At 40.8% G+C, this 20,896-nt stretch overlaps 2 protein-coding genes across 6 annotated transcripts in view; one reads left to right on the top strand and one right to left on the bottom strand.

Annotated features, from left to right (window-relative positions):
- SLC25A12 (solute carrier family 25 member 12) overlaps nt 1–20,896 on the bottom strand; it is a 101,682-nt gene that overhangs the window by 62,909 nt on the left and 17,877 nt on the right. The window lies entirely within an intron of this gene.
- The window catches only part of HAT1 (histone acetyltransferase 1), a 35,420-nt gene that overhangs the window by 9,601 nt on the left and 4,923 nt on the right, over nt 1–20,896 (top strand). For all 5 annotated transcript variants that reach the window (XM_088657816.1, XM_088657857.1, XM_088657750.1 and 2 more), the window contains 8 exons: nt 4,592–4,663; nt 5,752–5,827; nt 6,889–7,009; nt 13,899–14,078; nt 14,314–14,435; nt 14,939–15,043; nt 15,570–15,676; nt 19,484–19,635. In XM_088657816.1, the coding sequence (XP_088513942.1) occupies nt 4,603–4,663; nt 5,752–5,827; nt 6,889–7,009; nt 13,899–14,078; nt 14,314–14,435; nt 14,939–15,043; nt 15,570–15,676; nt 19,484–19,635 (924 nt within the window). In that variant the 5' untranslated portion in view covers nt 4,592–4,602. The remainder of the gene's footprint in view (nt 1–4,591; nt 4,664–5,751; nt 5,828–6,888; nt 7,010–13,898; nt 14,079–14,313; nt 14,436–14,938; nt 15,044–15,569; nt 15,677–19,483; nt 19,636–20,896) is intronic.

The following is a 20,896-nucleotide window of genomic DNA, read 5'->3' on the forward strand; positions in this document are numbered from 1 at the left end:
GTGTGTTAATCATTTGAAGGTGTCTCCACACAGTAAACTAGACCACTTCCCTAAAATTAAGGATGCATGCATTTTTTGAAGGGTGGGGGTTAAGAGCATGTAAGTGTTTTTTTAAAAATCTAGGTTGCCAGAAAAAAAATTCTTATTACCGGTAGTTTGGCTGCCATCTTGCAGGAAGGTCAAACAGTTTTCATATTTTTGTTTGTTGTGTACAATCTTATCAAAGTTACCAAGTTTATTTTTCCCTCCTAACCATCTTCACAAGGTTTATTGTGAAGTTTATTTTTTTAACATCTGTTCATAATTATGACAATTTTTACATGCCACCACTTTATAGATTCTTAAAATTCAAAGCTTAGAAGTTGAGGGTGTTTTATCTTCATGTTGAATTTGTGTAATGTAATAAATTGCTGTGTTCTAAGTTAAATGAGAGTGTGAATGCCATTTTTAGTAAAAATGAGTTGGGGAGAGATGGGACTGTTGCCCTCAATGGAAAGCAAGCAACTGCCACCACCTAACTTATAAGAACAGCATGTATCCTATCTTTTATCTTCTTGGGGAGCATGCCAGGTAGGAGGACACAGAAAGTTAAAGAAGTGCTGGTCTACAGGCCATAGGATGGCTGCAATATTTTTGCCCAAGGAGGTGGAATTTGGGAAAGGAGGACTTGAGAAAGAGGCTCATGTGGTATATAGTCCACAGGTCACAGTGGTCAGGAAGATGGAACATTAGAGAGGGTCCCATGGTAACAGATGCTAGGCAATGGTTGCTAGGAGGGAGGAGAGGGTGTTGGGAAAAGGCAGATATTAAGAACATTGTTCATTTATTCTAGTGTTTGTCTAGGTCATTTGATCTGCATCCCAGATCCCTGTTCACTTTCTATCCTTGGCTTCACTGGTCATACTGATAAGGCCTCAGTCAACCTCTTTTTACATTGCTCTGCAGGTAAATAGCAATTGATCCTGTCAGTTCTTTGAGGAGATACCTGCAATGCAAAGACCTGCAGATTTTGTCAAGAGTTGACACATGATTGTTTGAGACATGTAATTGAGCAAGGACTTGCAAAGGAGCAAGAGGCAGCATTCCAGAGAATCAAGTTTGAAGAGAATGTGCATTGATATATAATTCAAAAGTTTAATTGTATGGACAGGTGAAAACAAATGTGTGGTGTGATATGATACTTCCTACTCTGACTACAAACAAAAGGGAAAAATCAGTTACTTAAAAGAAGCATCCAGTTGTTACACTAACCACTTTCCAGCTCCAGGAGGAGCATGGGGAGTGTTCATGCAATACACCTACACAGTGCAGTCAACACACGAAAGTGTAATGACACACAGTTTGGAAAACTCCAGGCTAAATAATGCATGGGAATGGCATGTACAGTATTGCTAGAAGAATGCTCATCTTTGGCTATCCCTGCCAGCAACATAAGTGATAAATCAACCTTGTTAAAAAAAACATGGTTGCTGCTTGGGGGCACAGGAATATATGTGGCAAATGGAAGAGAGGATTTTGATACAACTTCATACCTTATTGTTCCAGCTAAGAGAGTTATCCACAGCCAAAGCTCTAGATCAGGCATCCCCAACCTTCGGCCCTCCAGATGTTTTGGACTACAATTTTCATCATCCCTGACCACTGGCCCTGTTAGCTAGGGATCATGGGAGTTGTAGGCCTCAACATCTGGAGGGCCGCAGGTTGGGGATGCCTGCTCTAGATGACTACCTTAAACTTTATGATCTTGCTAGAATGCCTGTACGCAAACTCACAGATGCTTGGCGTCTTCCTCTAGTATACCCTACACTGAAGATTCATAATGATGTTAGGGTTCATTCTGGTCTTCAAAATGCTTGGTATTGATTATGTCACTGCTTTAATATTGTAACTAATAGCCTGTTTGTGAAATACTAATAATAATACCCCACCCATATAAAAAAATGTAAAACATCAGACATTAACGATTTCCTGATACAGGGCTGACTTCAGATGTCTTCTAAAAGTCAGATAGTTGTTTATTTCCTTGACATCTGATGGGAGGGCGTTCCGCAGGGTGGGTGGCACTACCGAGAAGGCCCTCTGCCTGGTTCAAGGGCCAAGGCCATTTAGGGCTTTAAAGGTCAGCACCAACACTTTGAATTGTGCTTGGAAATGTACTGGGAGCCAGTCTTTCAGGACCGGTGTTATACAGTCTCGGCGACCACTCCCAGTCTAGCTGCCGCATTTATGAATTTTGCTTAGAGTAGAAGAAATCTTGGGAGTGGGGGCAACAGTGAACCTGCTGGTCAGCTGAGCAGAATTATAAGTACAGTGGTACCTTGGGTTAAGAACTTAATTTGTTCTGGAGGTCCGTTCTTAACCTGAAACTGTTCTTAACCTGAGATACCACTTTAGCTAATGGGGCCTCCTGCTGCTGCTGTGCTGCCGCCACACGATTTCTGTTCTCATCCTGAAGCAAAGTTCTTAAGGTATTATTTTTGGGTTAGCAGAGTCTGTAACCTGAAGAGTCTGTAACCTGAAGCGTCTGTAACCCGGGGTACCACTGTATTGCTCAAAAGTTTGAGTGGAGATAAGAAGCTGACTCACAGGCATATTAAACTTCCTCCACACTCCCAAGCAACAAGAAGTTAGTGGAACATTACTGAAATAACTGAAAAAAGTTTGCTGTCAGAGCATGGTGATACAGCATATACAGATTTCTGTCATTCCAAGTCTTGAAGACTTGGGATGGACACTTGAAAATGGAGAACTGACATGTGTGCTGACTACAGTTGATGTATCTCTGTATCCTACGGAGAAGTTCTTTTTGTGGATAGAAGAAAGGATGTGCAACATGTCAGTGCAAGTGTAAAAACAACAAAATGGTGTTTACCATGAACTGAAAATGTAACCCTAGGCAGCACACAGAGGTTAACAGATCAATCAACTGAACGTAAACTTCCGAGCTCTGCAGTGTGGTTACTGATCATATTTTTATATGTACCAAATGTTGTCTTGGACAATAATAAACAATAATAAAAAATTATTTTACCTGGAATTGGTATGGCTAATTTTATAATTCCCTTTCTGAAACTTCATTTCATGTAGTGGTATCTTATGTGCCTTGACAGTCCACCTGGCTCCTTTGTACTCTCCTTTAACCAATGACAATGCATTTTTTCCCCCGGAGACCACTTGACAATTCCTGAGAGTTTTGGAGGACCACTTTATGATTTCTCTGTCTGTTGTAATGCACTGTTAAGAGGCTGTGTGTGGTTCCATTATTATTGGCTCCTTACTTAACACTGTAGTAGTGCTAAATGTAACAAACATTTGTATTATGTGTTCCTCAGCCAAGTTCTGACTTAAACCATATTTATAATTCCTCTTATTTTTTCTGTGGCGTTAATGAAATAATTTTAGCAAAACCATTGGGAAAAAAACACCAGACAGCTAGATTTGTTTGTTTGTTTGTTTGTTTTGAAGCCCCATTTAGCAGTAGCACTTTATTTGCCACTGAAAATGCCCTTTTCCTGTGTGGGAGAAAAATAACCCTGCAGGGTTGTGCAGGAGATCTGTGACTGTTTTGGCTGAACCAAAATAAATCTCAGCCATGCAAGATCTTGAGTGTTAATGGCTGTTATGGCAGGGCTAGGAGATGTGAATGAATTCTTGCTGCTGAGGCACAGGACGAAAGAGGTCACATTTTTGTCTTGCAAATAAGCAGCATTCCACAGTTGTGCATGGCATGGCGAGGGTAGCATTGCCCTCTGGCGAAGGGCAATATGTTTAAAGTATTAGCCTAGCTCAATCAGTAGAGCATGAGACTCTTAATCTCAGGTAAGATTCCTGCATTGCAGGGGATGAACTAAATGGCCCTTGTCCCTTTCAACTCTACAATTCTATGATACCAGCCCACATTGAGAGCCAATGTGTATAGCACCTTTGCTTGATCACCTGGGAATAATTTTTACTTGCCTCAGGCAAGTAACTACCTGAATTTTAAAAGAACTGAGAGCTTACTGCAGGATCTTGTGGGCTTCTGTGGTTCTATAGCAGTGTTTCTCAACCTTTTTTGGGCCACGGCACACTTGTTCCGTGGAAAAAATCACGAGGCACACCACCATTAAAAAAGTTAAAAAATTTAACTCTGTGCCGCCCTATATTGTAATTATGACTGTAAGAAACACTTGCCAAATATTGCTTTCCGGTGGGTCAGCGCTGTGTATTGGCGGCTGCCAGGCTCGTTTGCACTGAGCTTTGGGAAAGAGGAGGAGAAATATTGCTTTCTGGCGGGTCAGTGGTGAGTACTGGCGGCCGCCAGGCACGTGACAATGCAAATCGCCCTTCTCGTCGCAGCACGTCGCAGCACACCAGCCAGCGTCTCGCGGCACACTAGTGTGCCGCGGAACAGCGGTTGAGAAACGCTGTTCTATAGCATCTCAGACTTACAGGTTTCCTTGTTTTGTATTAACATGACAACTCATGCTTAAAAGCACTACCTATTTCCAATTTATTTCTCTACAGTTTTATGTTGGATAAGTCAAAGTGATAACGTTATTTGAAAATTGTTTGAATTGCGGCGAGAACTTATTTAAATGTGTTTTCCTAGGGCTTTCTGCTATGGAAAAGAAATTGGCCGAGTATAAGTGTAATACCAATGAAGCAGTTCACCTAAAATTAGGTAAGGTTTTGAAATTATAGCTTTGATACTTAAATTTGGCAATGTTTTAGGTTTTGCTTTGAGCCTCCCTTCGGAGTCTTAAGAGTTAGCAGAGCACCAGAGAACTGTCTTTGTTCACTTTTTTTCTGTTCCTGTGTACGGGTGCATCACTGCCTAATTACTATTGCAGAAAGGAGTGAACAGAAACAACACTGATGGCAGTTCACAGCACACACTTTCCATCCTCTCAACTAGCTGTGTACTGAATATGCCTGAAAGTTGTCTGATTGAAATTATCATCGCTTCTGTCAGCACTGAACTCGTGAAATCAAATACTGTAGTGTGTTGGACCCAGCTTTAAATATCTGTTCAACGTTGAATTTGCTGGTCTTGGGGCAAGTACTTTCCCCACTCCTCATCTGTTAAATGTTAAGTGTGTGCTGCTTGCTGAGTGGAGGACAGCATAAACCAACAATGTACAGTAATTGTCACCAAATTGCAACCTGCAGGTTACAGTCAAATTGTTTACACTGGGGGAGAAACAGCAACTATTGTGCAGCAATTTGCCTCCCACATCTAGGAATTGGCAAAGAGTACCACATGTTAAGGCTGTTGTTAGCTATGCATTGAATTGATTTTTGTCTACATTTTGACTTTCACTGACAGACTTAAACTGAAAGTATAGAGAATATTCACTTTATCATTCTTATTTATTTTTAAAAATATTACTACCGTAGGTCACCTTTGGGCATGTTCTGTGAAGCAGCCCTAAAATTTAATGACAAATCAAGAAATAAGTCTTAAGGAAGCATGCATTCACCTTCTCTAGGGAATTCTGGAACAAACAGCTACCCCCCCCCCAAAGTTCAGAAGAAAAGAATCCGCACTTCCGCCCACCAGCTAAATTAACATAAGATAGTTTTTGTAATAGGAGAATATTTATATTTAATGTTTAGAAAGTAAAACTATGGGATATTATAACTGAAGAAAGCCTAACTCCGGCAGACCTTTGTGGCAGAAGAAGGCAAGGAAGTATTAACTGGTTTGGACTTCTGTGAATTAAGTAAAACATGTTGGCAAAGCTTATAATCAGTGCTTTTTCTCATCAGTCCGTTTTCAGGAGGATTTGGAAGATGACAATACAACATTTCATCCAGAGTTCAGCCACCAAGTTTTTGGGGATGAGTAAGTGATGCAAGAAAGTGTCAGAAATAAGTTAAGAAGTTGAAATTAATATTACATATTTGTACTAGAGCAGCTATTCTAGTGAGCATTCTTGCATGGCCCTGTAATTTTCTGTGGTTGCAAGGTTGCAAGCCCTACCTGCTTGCAACATCATGGTATATCACCAGCTAAACATCGTGATATACTGATATATCACGATGTCTGAAATAAGGATGGAGGCATTGGCTGGCTTCATGGTTTTTTGCCGCAGAATTATTTCTGCATAGCACATACACAAAAACATCATGATTCATGATACTGTATATTGCCAGGTCAGAAATTATGAAACTGATAACACAATATGGACTTCAAACTAGTTTTGGACAATATATCAATACCCAACCCTAGCTGACACTGACAAAAATAACACAAACTCTGCCTATTCTGCAAAGTATATAAATGTAGCCATACATGTGTAAGGTGAAATATCTGCTGTACCTGTATCACTGACGAACTTGTAAATTGGGCTAATTTGTTTCATGAGATGCAATTAGAGAAATAACTAGAGCAGGGGTCCCCAACTAAGGCCCGGGGGCCGGATGCGGCCCAATTGCCTTCTAAATCCAGCCCACAGACAGTCCGGGAATCAGCATGTTTTTACATGAGTAGAATGTGTCCTTTTATTTAAAATGCATCTCTGGGTTATTTGTGGGGCCTGCCTGGTGTTTTTACATGAGTAGAATGTGTCCTTTTATTTAAAATGCATCTCTGGGTTATTTGTGGGGCATAGGAATTCATTCATATTTTTTTTCAAAATATAGCCCGGCCCGCTACAAGGTCTGAGGGACAGTGGACCGGCCCCCTGCTGAAAAAGTTTGCTGACCCCTGGACTAGACCATAATGTTATGTTTGGGTGAATTGAAGGAATTTTTAAAGGCAACACTGAATGTTTTGTTTTTAAAAGTGTGGTAAATCCTTCATAATTTTTAACATTAATGACATCTATCTGTATAGGAGAAGTTAATTTTCTTGGTGGAGTTGATTAGCATTCAGCCATAACCTAATTTTTCTTTCTCCTGCAGTGAAGTTGCCTTTGGTTACAAGGGACTGAAGATTCTTTTGTACTACATTGCTGGTAACTTGTCAACACTGTTTCGCATTGATTATACATCCAAAGTTAATGAGAACTTTGACTGTGTGGAGGTAAAGTCAAATGTTCAGATGTCACCTTAGATAGATAAGTTTTTCATTGTAGCTGAACCCTTCATTTTACTCTTCTCAAGTTTTTTACGACCTCATGCTTGTTCCCAAAATCCTGCACCATTGCACTTATCACTTAAATCAGTGGAAATTATACAGATGGTGATTTTGATCATTCAGATCCCCCCCTTTCTTACATAATTCTACAGTACTGTATTTTTCCATTTCAGCAACACTCAAAGCAGTATACAACTTTGTTAAATGGCAATCCTTTCTCACAGAACCAACGGTAGTTTTCTTATCCGAAAGGAAAACTATACTTTTCCTTCAAATTGCTGCTCTTAAGATCTGCTTCTTGGCCAAAGCCTTTTCTGCATTGTTTAAAGCTCATCATACAAATTCATCCACTCTGCCTGTCTCCTTGGGTCCATAAGCACTCCAGGTGGTGGATTGGAACACTATGTCACTTCTGTGTCCTGTGTGTAAAGCCTAAAGAAATTTCAGGAAGAGCGATATAGCAGCACCCAAATGACTAAACATCTTTAAAGTACTTGGGATGAACACCAGTTCCTTAAAACATATTAAAACATTTGGAAAAAATTTGCAGTTCGGGTATATATTTGCCGCTTTTAAGAGTAACGTTTAAAATCCAGTTTGGTACACACTGAGGAAAAACAATAGCACTGCATAAAAACAGGTTTGTTTCTCCTTAAGATGTAATCTGTACAGAAATTTCTCAGTGTGAGTGGTGCATTGATTAGGAGCAACTGTTTTAAAAAACATAAGCTTCATGCAGTACAGAAGTGTTTGTTTACTCATTTAAAACTGAAGGAGCCTTAATTTGCATATATGCAGCAGAGCTTTTATTTTTATACATTTAAGACAAGCTCACCAGAGGCCCCAATTCATAAATTGCCACAAAGGAGTTGGTCATCCATTGATTCTAGCTATAGCAGATAGCTGTTTCAGAGAACTGTACCTCCTCAAAATCACACAGAAATTTACCCCCTGAAAATCACAGAAGTTGTTGTGATTAATTATCTGCGGCACCAGTTTCATTACATCCCTTCATACAGAATCTCATTATTTATGAATGAAATGGTTGTAACAACTCTGTAAGTGAAGTCAGTATCCTTATCCCTCATATTGCAGACGAGGGAGGGTCTGGGTCTGGTGGAGAGCAGCACACAGAAAATTTACTAAGTTCTCAGCAGAGGCAAGGCTCAGACCAGAGACTTCCTCGTTCACAACTCAGTCTGATGCTGCACCATCACCAGTCACCAATATTATACTCACATTCCCAAAGAGGCCTTTGTTATTACCCACCTAGTCACCTTCCTCCCACTGAAATAAGGTTTGAAACAAGCATTCTGTTGTAACCAATAGCCTGGATTGTAGTGTGTGGTGCTCACTGCAACTTCTCTGGTTTGTAAGTGTGCCCACAGGCTCAAAAAAGTTTGTCAACACTTGCACTACACCATCTCTCAACTAGATTTCAGCTTGACTTTTAACCCAGACTTTTTGACCCTCCATTGTTTTTTAAAAACTCTTTTTCAGAGATTGGATTTCTAGACTAGCATTTCTGTGATTGGTTACTCAAAGTTGGTCTTAACTAAATGTATAGCGTGGGTGCTCAAGTAACATCACTGTTACGAATTCCTACATAAGGTGACCTGCTCAACACATCGTGAACTAATGCTCAGTTTGAATTTGCTAGATTCCACGCTTGTCCAAATGTTGCAGTGAAGTTCTCATCAGTTGAAATACATTTAAACTGATGAGAACTTCATGGCAATATTTGGAGAAGCGTGAAAGCTAGCAAATTCGAATTGAGCATTAACATGTGTTTTGAAATTTATTTATTTTTGGGAAAAGTTACTAATTAATGTGACCATTAACAGGTAAAAAAAATGTGAAACTGACACTGATTAGAAAGCAACTAATTCATTCATTCCTAATGTATACTTTCTGGAATTGCTTTGCAAAGGCACCTCTTCAGTATATACATCTGAAGCATTGTGTGGTTCTTCACAAAACTGCACAAAGAGAAGTAACATCTGCCACCCTGGTCTCCATCAAGAAGTTGGCTGTTTTCATGGGGCATAGACATAGAAGTTGTATAAGTGCATCTGCAAAATTTGGTATATTTTTTATTTGTGTTTAAATTATTTGGTGAAATTCCTTCTGTGCAGCCATGTCCCGCATTTACCATTCTAGTTATGCTAAATGTCCTAAATCTAAAGTAAGTTTTAGATCCCTAAATCATCTCAAGTGTCTGCCTGAATGTAAGGCTTCTTGTTCGGCAGAATGAATACTTGCACATGTCAAGTGGAATGTCATGGGGAAAGGGGCGTTCTTACATTCTGTGATGTATCTGATACAGATTATCCCTCCCCATCTTCTGCATTTGTCCTCACTGAATTAAACACAATTGTGGGATATTAAGGCACAAGTATTGAGGACGTGTATTGGGGGAAGGGGCAGCAAAGCCACATTAAGGGGCAGGTGTTAGGAGCTAGCTGCCTTGCACACCACATTCATAAACACAAACAAGGGTATTCACCAGGTTTAGCAATACACTTCCCTCGTCAGACTTCCATCCTGTTTCAAAATCAAAGAACCGTTCAGCAGGAGATTGGTCAAGTAGTTTAATGCATAAAAAATGTTAGCCCTAGATATTTCTGAGGCTTACACTTTTTTTCCTTACCGCTTCTTTTCTGGGGTATTCCCAAACTGGTTGTTTTTCTTAACGATGCCTATTCCAAGCCTAAATCCCATTGAGTTCATTAAGACTTCCTACCAAATTAGTGTCTTTAGCAGTGATGAAGAACCTGTGATCCTCCAGATGTGGTCCAGTGATCTGGAGTGGTGGGAATTGGGAGTCCCTAGAACATCTGGAAGACCCCATTTTCCACACTCGTGGTTACGGCCAGAGTGTGTTAATATCAGCAAGTTCAGTAATACAGCATATCTCCGATTTAAGATTTTCTGAGATAGAAGTTATAACGCCACACAGTTGTTTACCAAGGCCATATACGTTGCAGAATAACGCTAATCTTGACCACTGTTCCTCCTTTCCAATAGGAGCAGGCCGTATATATAGCTGCCTGTGTATTTAGTGCTGCATTTCTTGTTTTTAAATCTAGCTAGTCCATCTTAGAAATCCAAAACTTATACATATTGGAGGGACAGGCCAAATGTAAAGAAATGTGGTGTGGACTATCATCTTTCTCCCCCCACCCTACCACCACTTTACCATCTTTAATTGTTCTTTAACACATTTTTGTTGTTTTTAATGCAGCCTTTTTTTGTATACACCTTTTCCTTCTATTCTCTTTCTCCCCTTACCTACATGTTGTTGTTTTCTCTCTATTTTAGTCTTCTTGGCCCCCTCTTTCTAGCTGTATATTCACACTCCCCCCCCTCCAAATGCCTTTCCAAGAAGCAGGGCCAAATTTGAGTAAAGGCTGCCTCAGGTGCCTCTTCAGAACCTCTGCTGTGGATACAGCTCAACTTGGGAATATATATGGCCTTGAGGTTATGCAGAGCGCTTATGCTCCACTTCTGTGGTCGTTTGAAGGAAGGCCTTGTAAACCAGAGGCTGTAACTTCTAGGTAGACTTGAACCTTTATCATAATTGGCATTTCTCCACCACTGCTTATTGTCTAAAAGGAAGGCTGAGATGCTTTGTGGGAGAATAACATACTAGAATGTGCCAGGAGGAACGGGAACCCTCTTTTCTCTTGAATATTCAGATATCCATCTCCCTGCCAACTTTCTCTTTGCGTACTCTTGCTTCTAACTGTTGCAAAAGATTTTACACCCCTGCATGGAACAAAACTGCCCTTCAGTAGATTGGGAATAGGGAACCTGTGGCCATCAAGATTTTGCTGAACTGTAACTCCATCGTCACTTACAGTTGGTCGCGCTGATTGGGATGATATGAGCAGCATTACTGTTAAGTGGCAACCTGTCTGGGATCAAACGAACCGAGGAAGGGTGGGTTATCAACCAATAAATAACATCCTGAATGCCACAGGTACCCCACCCATGCAGGAGGGAGTAGAACACAATAAGAAGTCCTTAGCAGGACTCAGGGCCGTATTAAGCATATCTGGCGCCCCGGTGCCGTGGTGCGAAGATCCCTCCAGCACCCCCACCCCGTTTCCCAGCGCGGCCGTATTTGCGGGTGCAGTGCGGCGCCCCCCCTGGTGGCCCTGGCGCCTTGCACCACCCAGCCTTGCCTTAGGGCTGGCCCTGGCAGGACTTCAGAATAGGTAAAATCTACCCAAAAGGTGTTTCTTTACATTAGGTGCATGATATGATACATGGCATAGTATGTAGTGTGTTATATTAGTAAAATATTGAGAAATAGTAACAAAGGGGTTCTATATGGGGGAAAGGGAATTAGCTATGACTTTCGTCCACCTCTCTTCCCTGTTAAAACATACATTTTAAAATCTGCAATTCTATCACTCCTGAATAGTTTTATTTTTCAAAAAAAATACTCTTTAGGAACTCATTTAGTATTCCTAATTTAGCTGTAGGCACGTTCTTGCTGCACTTTTACTAAATAAATTTAATTTAGGAAAATGTTCTTAATTTTTATTTGAAGGTGTCTAATCAGTGGCACAAGACAAAATCAAGTGTCGTAGAGCTACCGTACATGACACACATAATGGCTCTTTAGGAATATAAGGCTGTTTAAATATGAAAGTTGGTGGCACCAAACCATTAATAATGGAGTGTGTGTAGACTGAACTCTGCCCATATTCTACATCCCCCAGATATAGCTGATTGTAAAGTATTATTCATTTGCAGGTGCATTGCTTCTACTTAGGGGGACTCCAGTTGAAAGAACAGGAATTAGTAGTGTGTTGTATTAGCCTTTTGTAGTGTATTTTGTCCTAAGCGTCTTAATTTCCCTGTTTTGAATGCTAAGTAGCAAGGGTCTTGGTTTAGAATTAATACTTATCATGCATGTAAACGGTGTGAAAGAGCTGCTTAGTAAGTTAACACAAAGTGTTCTTGTGTCAGCCCTTATGGAAATAGATACAATACAAACATTACAGCTGAACTCACGGCAAACTCCATTAAGTAAAAACCTGGACTCATTGTTGGGAGCCGGGTTTGAATAGAATGTAAGCTCATTTTGTTGAATGTAATGTCAGGCTTTTAGGGGTTGTATTGAGGGGGTTAGGGTTTTGTTAAGTTGAGACCAATTCATTAAGTTTTATTGCCTGGTGAGAAGCGGCAATACGTTATTGTGAAACTTCATCAAATATTCATGGTTAAGGAGAAGTAGTAAATGTATTCAATCAAGTGGTCTTTTGGGGGCCTGAAAGGGATTATGATGTCTGCTCAGCTGATAGTCTGTAACATTCAATTTGCCTGTTTAACAAGGCTAATCTTAATTCAGTTTTGCTTGTAAAACCTCCCCACCCTTTTGGTTAAATTGCATTAAAAAAATTCTTTGGGCAAAAGAAGTTCCTTTTTTTTCTCTCTTGAGTCTCTAGCGCATAAATTATATTGGCTTGCCACCATGCTCCCAAGTCTGTACTTTCTTGACACTTGAGTGTTTGGGTTTTTTCCTTGTATGTGTAAACCAGAATTCAGGCTGGAAAAGAGTTTGTCCTGTTGCTGCCAGTTAGTTCCTTAAATAACCTAATTTGTTTGGGTTGCTTTTGCTTAGCCTTGAGGGTGTGGGATTGTATTGCACACGTGTTACTCAGAAAGAGTGATCAAAGACTTCACTTAAGAATTCCATATTGAATGGTAGACGTCTACAAGAAGCAGATACAGTGGGCCTGCCCAACTAGCATAGCAGCAGACCAAAGTTGCACTGACTGCATTTAATAAGTGCACTGAGGTGCCTAGTCAGGACTTACCAGCAGGCAAGAAGGGAGGAAGTTGTTTAGGGCAACTCTTGAGAGTCAAGAATCTAAACTAGATTCTCCTCTTGTTTTTTCTTCCTTTTAGCTGATCTAAAGTTTAATGAGCTAGTGGCACTGACCATTATTGGGGTGGGGGAGTGGTTCAAATAACACTGTCTTAAAATTTCCCTTTTCTTAGGCTCTTATGGTAAAAGGTTACTAGCTTCTTTACTACTGTAATGAAATGCCAGTTCCCCATTTTTAAAAGAAAGAAAGAAAGAATCTGAATCTTGTGTTTGTGGAAAAGCTGTTTTCTGAAGTAAAATGCTTCAGTTTAACCTACTATTAAACTGAAATATCTTACCATTACAGTAGTATATTACCCAAAGCACAATGACTCATCAGGAATGTTGTCTTCCCGACTCAGCAGTTAAGTTTACTTAACATGCACACTTCTTATTTCAGTGCTGATAATATTCAAGATCCTGCTTGACCTTGTATGTTTTAACCTCCTGCCCTGCCTTACCTCAAAAGGAAGGAGACTGAAGAGCAGGCCACAACATTACCTATTGTGTATCTGTGTCCACACTTGTGAGCATCAATAACGGTATAAGGGATCAGGCCGGTTTTTTGCCTCCAATAAGGGGGACAGGCAGTTTGCCCTTCTTAAACCGGGAATGCTGCAGTATCATTATAACATATTACTGGTGGATCCCTTGAAAGAGTAGATTTGAACAATGTGATAACGAACTAGGGGGTACGTATGAATGCTTTGAGCTTTGTAAACAAAGGGCCACAAGGGGGGGCTTAGCGGCAAGGTCCCATGTGTACCATTTTGTTGTGTCTGGGACGAAGATCTGTGCAAAATTTTTGGAAACCACGTTGGGTGCTTTAAATAGCGCTTCAGCAATCACAGGGCGTAAGCATGCCACCCTATGTGAATTCTAGAAATACGGTAGTCAATTCCTTATTCTCACTGCATCTCTCTCTCTCTTTATCTCCCCACCTCTTGTTTTCAGGCAGATGATGTGGAAAGTAAAATTAGAGAAATTGTTCCACCAGGCTTTAGCACAAGTACAGATGACTTTGTATCCCTGCTGGAAAAAGAGGTTAATTTCAAGCCATTTGGGACATTGTTACATACATATTCTGTGCATAACGAAGAAGCTGGCGAAGATGTAAAGTATCAAATATACAAGGTAAAAAGTGTGTGTTTGGTGGTGGTGGGGATAGGGCCTTCAGATAGAGCTTTCATGGCAACTTTTAAGTGACCCTCAAGTAATTGCGATATGTAAAACGTTGCTATTTCTCCAAGATCACTTTCAGCGCGTTAATAAAAACAGTTTCCAACAGAGGCACTTTATAAAGCTCTGTGATGTGCTCTCTTCCCTTTGGTGAAGAGTTTCACCTGACTTCTCCTGGCTTTTTCCCTAGGCTGACATGACATGCCCAGGCTTTCGAGAGTATCATGAAAGGCTTCAGACCTTCTTGATGTGGTTTATTGAAACAGCTAGCTTTATTGACGTGGATGATGAAAGATGGAACTACTTTCTAGTGTAAGTACAGTTCTAAAGCAACAGTGGACCTTATTACCTCCACAAAGGCTGCATTTTAATTGTGGCTGGCCAATTATTGGGGACAGTATAATGATATTTTTCCCAGGAAAGGGAAAACTATTGTTTATCAGGCTGGAGTTTGTGTCCATTATGCTCTGCGAGACCTTGAGAATAGAGCCAAATTAAATACTGTTGTCCGTTGGAGCCCTGAATGTACGGCTTAAACAGTAAAATGAGCTTTGCCTGTGTTTTCTTTTACTTGCCACCTATTCATCTTTATAATAGGCAAGTGCGCTGAAGTGCTGTAAAGAGGTCTGATTTATCCAAGTTGCTGCACACCAATTAAGTGAATTGTACATTCAGAACATAGCAGGTGTACCCATTGGGCCCTCACAGAGTAGCTTGCTGACACTGGAAATTCAGTCAGAGAATGGAAAAGAAAATGGACACTGCATGGGAGCGCGACTGTAATTGACCTGCTTGGCTTTCTGTTTTATCTGCAGATTTGAGAAGTATAATAAGGATGGAGCTACGCTCTTTGCGACCGTAGGCTATATGACAGTCTATAATTACTATGTGTACCCAGACAAAACCCGGCCACGTGTAAGGTAATTGGCAGCATAGCACGTGCCTTGCCTTTTATTTCAGAAGAGAGTACTGTTGAAGTTCCCAATACTTGTTTATAATTGTGTTAATTTTGTGGGCTTTTTTGTAAAAGAAATTTTAAAACTCTTGGCTGGCTTTGCATTTATTTATTTCATTGTCTTCATCTGAAATGGGGGTGAAATCTCAAACTCAAATTTTGTTCGGAGTCTATAAGGTTTTTGTATGTAAAGCCTTATGTATAGAGAGATTGCAATTCGCTGTGAATAAATCTGTAAATAAGTTTTCTGGGGGTTGAGTATACAGTGGATCTCAAATGCCTTGGCTCCCGAACGATCGAAACCCGAAAGTGAGTGTCGCGGTTTTTGAACCATTTTCGGAAGCCAAACATCCCACGCGGCTTTCACCTGCAGCCAATCGGAAGCCGCGCCTTGGTTTTCAAACGGTTTGAACACGTTCTGTTCAAAAACCAAGGTACGACTGTAGTTATTATTTTTTGCTAAGTATTTTTTTTTCTTGTTCTATGTGTAGCCAAATGCTGATATTGCCTCCATTCCAAGGAGAAGGTCACGGGGCTCAGCTTTTAGAAACAGTTCATAGGTACTATATGTCATCCCCTGCAGTGCTTGATATAACAGGTACGTGAGTCTTTCATTGGAGATAAGAATAAATTTACATGAAATGCTGAACACTGCTTCCCTGACAGTCGGTGCCATAACTTTCTGAATTCATCTGTCAAATTTAAATGATCTTTCAAAGATTAACTTAAGCAGAGGTCAAGGTTAATGCTACGCTTCCTTACAGAAAGAACTGTGTATAATGTAATTCTTCAAATCCTTTCCTTCCTGGGAACAGTGCACCATGGAAATCCATTCCCTAGCATGAAAGGATTACCAGTTAATTAGCCATTTTTATTGCAAAGTCCGCAGCTGACTTGACAAGAGATTTAGGTTTCTGGAACTCCTCGCAGAGCTTTCTTCCTTCAGGCAAAACACTAAATCAGTGAGAGACACTGGTTTACTAATCACTACAAAACTGCACACTCCATTCTTATGACCCCAGAGAGAAAATGTACGAACGTCAAAAGAATATGAACTTGGGAGAATGAGAAAATTAAAGAAAAGGATATTGGAATGAACTTTTGAGGCAATCCGGAACAGAAACCGTCCTCTGGCATCTTGGACGTATCATAGCATAAGCTTCCATGGACTAGTCTACTTTGCAAGATGCCACAAGATTTTGTTTCTTGATGCAACTGGGAATGCACAGAAGGGCCTTCTCTGTAGTGGGGCCTCTTATTTTTGAAATGATCTCCTCTGCAGCTACATTTGTCTTCCTCATTGTTGGGGTTTAGATGTTGGCTAAAAACACTTATTTGTATAGTGGTACCTTGGGTTACAGACGCTTCGGGTTACAAACGCCACTAACCAGGAAGTGGTTGCTCCAGGTTAAGAACTTTGCCCCAGATAAGAACAGAAACTGTGCGCCAGTGGCGCAGCGGCAGCAGGAGGCCCCATTAGCGAAAGCGCACCTCAGGTTAAGCACCGTTTCAGGTTAAGAACGGACCTCTGGAATGAATTAAGTTCTTAACCCGAGGTACCACTGAATCCAGATCTTTCCAGTTTGATATGGTAACATTTCACCCCAAACAGCAATGTGCAGATTTGTATTTTAATTGCACACAAAAAAGTTGTATATTCGATTTGTCTATTGCTCTACGTTGCCCCGATATCTGTTAAGGAAAGTGATTCAATAACTAACTAAAGAAAAGGGGGTAGCTTCTGGATATTTATCCTGTGACAGTTCATTGTGGACTGCTAAGAATATTCATTGGTTTGGATAGGTGACTTCTGCTTGCAGTAAGGTTCCTCCCCCCCCCCAAATGGGGTGGTGGTTGGGGTTCTTTTCTGATTCTCCTCTGTTGCTGCAGCTTCTATGTCGTATTCTATTTTTTGGGCTAATAGGAAGGGGAAGGCAAAAAAAAAAGCTCTGTTCTGCTTGGTTAGCATGCGTTGGACTTAACCCTTTGTTTGAACTTCTCAGGAATTATATTTATCAGTCCATTTTTGCTTGGATTTAAATATACTGGGGGTGGCGGTGGTGGATGAGCCAGCTACTTTAGCCGCACAGTAGGAATTTTGCCTTTTAAAATATAAACATGACCTTGTGTATCACCCACATAACCTATCACAAACTGCTTTTGAATGTTGGTGCACTCTGAAAGCCTGTGGGGCTTCTGGAACTAGTTATGCAGTTGTTTGAGTCACAGTCATACGAGATATAGTTCCATTCAGCAGTCATTTTCTTGAATGTATCTGCGGGTGGCGCTGTGGTCTAAACCTTTGAGCCTAGGGCTTGCCGATCAGAAGGTCGGCGGTTCAAATCCCTGTGACAGGGTGAGCTCCCGTTGCTCAGTCCCTGCTCCTGCCCACCTAGCAGTTCAAAAGCACGTCAAAGTGCAAGTAGATAAATAGGTACCGCTTTGGCAGGAAGGTAAACGGCGTTTCCATGCACTGCTCTGGTTTGCCAGAAGCTGCTTAGTCATGCTGGCTGCATGACCCAGAAGCTGTCTGTGGACAAACGCTGCCTCCCTCAGCCAGTAACGCAAGATGAGCGCAACAACCCCAGAGTCGTCCGCGACTGGACTTAACGGTCAGGGGTCCCTTTACCTTTACCTTCATCCACTAATTTTCCTATTACACCATCAGAAACGTATTTCGTGTAAATACAGCCTGAGCTAGTGGAGAAAGGAAGACTCCAGAACAGTGGTACCTCAGTTTTCGAACGTCTCGGAAGTCAAACGTTTCGGTTTTCGAACGCCAAAAACCCAGAAGTAAATGCACCTCGGGAGTCGAATGGCTTCCGCTGAGTTTTTCTTTTTCTTTTTCAATTTTCTCTATTGAATTTGCAGGCCGCCCTTTGTACCTCGGTTTTTGAACGTTTCAGAAGACCGAATGGTCATTTGGAACGGATTACGCTCGAAAAACGAGGTACCACTGTACTATGCTACCAGTGTATGTATGTTCGTTTGGTTTTTTTAAAAAACCTCACTACTAAGTTAATACTAAATTAACCCTTTTGCCACGGCCTAGAATTTCTTTATGTACTGAAAAGTGGTTTTTGTTTTTAGTGAATTGTGAATTGTTGTTTTAGTTATTGTTGATGTTATGTTATTGTTGATTGCTAAATAAAGAGCTAAGCTTGCTTCAAAAAGAAAAAAAGAAAAGTTTTTTATGTTCAGTGAGAATAGAATTATTTTCTTTTAACAGCAACATTCCTATTTTTGCCACAAACCGATTTTGAGAATCCTCCAAATTTCAAAAAACTCCCTGCCGTCGGATTCTTGACAGGAGTAGAAAATACCCAGTCATGTATAGAGCTGAGTAATGCAGTTTGTTTTGGCATCTACCTGTATGCTAGGTATACCTCTAAATCTTGAATTTCAGTCTTGTTTATCATTAAAGCTCCATGGAAATTCCACATACTTTCCATCATTTATAAAAAGCATTTATAAAGTACCAATTGGTGACGCAGGACAAAATGTTCTTTTAATTGTGCTTGTCCGTAAATGGAATATTTTATCTGGATCTTTGAGCCAAATGTGCATTTGCAGCTTCACACCCTTGACAGTGCGTAGAAATGAAAGTAGGCCATACGATGGCAGACAGCAGGCTTCTGCATCAATGCATGGAACATGGTGTGTATTTTTTCTCCAGTAAAACTGCTCTGAAGCAGACTTGAAATTGCCCTGTGGAATAATTTGCTAGGGTGCATGCTCTTTTCGACAGGGAGCTTGAAAGGTATGGAGAGATGAATTTATCTTTTTCATCCACTTAGCATTGCTGCTGTTAAGGGGAAATTGGGTTGGACAGTCAGGAGCGGGACAGGAAATTATGAAAGTGAGATGGCATTCAGAGTTATACGGCAGCTATATGAAGGGGGCAGCAAGCTGAGTGGATTTACAGGGTAGTCAGATTTACAAAATACAGTAGTACTTGCTTTGAAATAGTTAGCCCATTGATGTGCTTTTCATGAATTTGTTACTTGGTGCATTAGACATTTTAATGATTTCATAAAACAGGAACTTGCTAATTTGGTAATCCTAGTTCACATAAATTTGCAAAGATCTTAAACTGTTTAGAGCTGGGGGCATTCAGTTCTCCCTCTCCTAATTCCATAGCCCAGTGGTTCCCAATTAGCTAATTACTGAGGACCTCCCTATTTTACAAAAGCCAAACCATGGACCCCCTACTTTTGAAAATTCTGATAACTTTATGGTGCAAAGCAATTTTTTGAAGAAAACCTAGGGTAGCCCCTAATAAACAAATGATTTTAGGTATACTGAAAAACAGAACGTAAAATTTGTGGTGTTACCATGCCAAAATGACAGAGATTTATGGACAGGAAAAGCAAATTACAAAACACGTTCTCCTTTGTTCTTTTAGCTGAAGATCCATCTGAAAACTATGTGAAACTACGAGATTTTGTATTAGTCAAACTGTGTCAGGATTTACCTTGCTTTTCTCCGGAGAAGCTCAAGCAAGGCTTCAGTCAAGATATGGTAACAGAAGCTCAACAAAAGCTGAAAGTGAATAAGGTACGCGGTGCTTAAAATATTGTATTGATGTGATGATCATCCCCGTGGGTATTGTTTTTCCACAAACAAGACGAGTCCTTCTCTTCAGAGACGGGTTCTTGACCTAATAGAGGCTGCATTAATGGGAGGTGGCATTTTTCCTGATTCTCCCTCCCCTGGCAGTCAGTTCACTGTGCTCCCGCCCCCCCGCCCCCGCCCCCAAAAAAAAATCTGCAGGAGAAGAGCAGGTGGGAGGGAGACTACAAGAGGGGAGAGGAAGTTGTTGAAAACTGCTCCCCACATCTTCATTGGTGGAAGTTTCTGCTAGATCAAGAAGCCTTCATGAAGAGAAGATTTGTACTCAATGTTCAATCCTATGTCTAGTGCATGGGTAGGCAAACTAAGGCCCGGGGGCCAGATCCGGCCCAGTCGCCATCTAATTCCAGCCTGCAGACAGTCCGGGAATCAGTGAGTTTTTACATGAGTAGAATGTGTCCTTTTATTTAAAATGCATCTCTTTGTGGGGCCTGCCTGGTGTTTTTACATGAGTAGAATGCGTGCTTTTCTTTAAAAATGCATCTCTGGGTTATTTGTGGGGCATAGGAATTCATTCATTTCCCCCCCCCCAAAAAAATATAGTCTGGCCCCCCACAAGGTCTGAGAGACAGTGGACCCTGCTGAAAAAGTTTGCTGACCCCTGGTCTAGTGCCTTAATGTTCAGAACAATTGTAAGGGAAACAAATCTCCTTTTAGTGCCCGAGTTCCCAAAGAACCAGTAGACGGGTAGATTTTTGAATCCCATCCACCGTTTCTAGAAGATATCGCGTAGCTTGCATAAGTCACACCATCATATTTTGGCTGCCAGGAGCAAACTTCAGTCTGTCATTGAGCTCTGGCTTCTGTTGACTAAATGAAGTTTTGTACAGCCAGTGGATTGTATCCAATGTGAGCCCTACTCCTAGGAATGACTTAGGTCCATTAATTCCAATGGTTCTGTACTGAATAGAACTAGCATTGGAGGCAACCCAGTGTATTTGATCCATTGCAACAAGGCACTACTGGTGGTAAAGTTCAGGACTGTATTGGGGGAATTTAGGACAATTTTCTAGGGATAAAAGTCTTAGAACTATTTGAGGGTAGTAGGGGGCACATAGAGGGAGAGTTCCATTGCCCTTGCAGAAGTCGTTCCATGTGTGCAATGACTTAGTTGGATAAAAAACCTTGGTGTGTTCATGGATTGCCTTTGGAACATCTCAGTTTTCGCCTTGAAAGGAAAAATATT

The sequence above is a fragment of the Zootoca vivipara genome, chromosome 1 (assembly GCF_965207765.1).
Source record: "Zootoca vivipara chromosome 1, rZooViv2.hap1.1, whole genome shotgun sequence".
Classification (NCBI taxonomy): domain Eukaryota; kingdom Metazoa; phylum Chordata; class Lepidosauria; order Squamata; family Lacertidae; genus Zootoca; species Zootoca vivipara.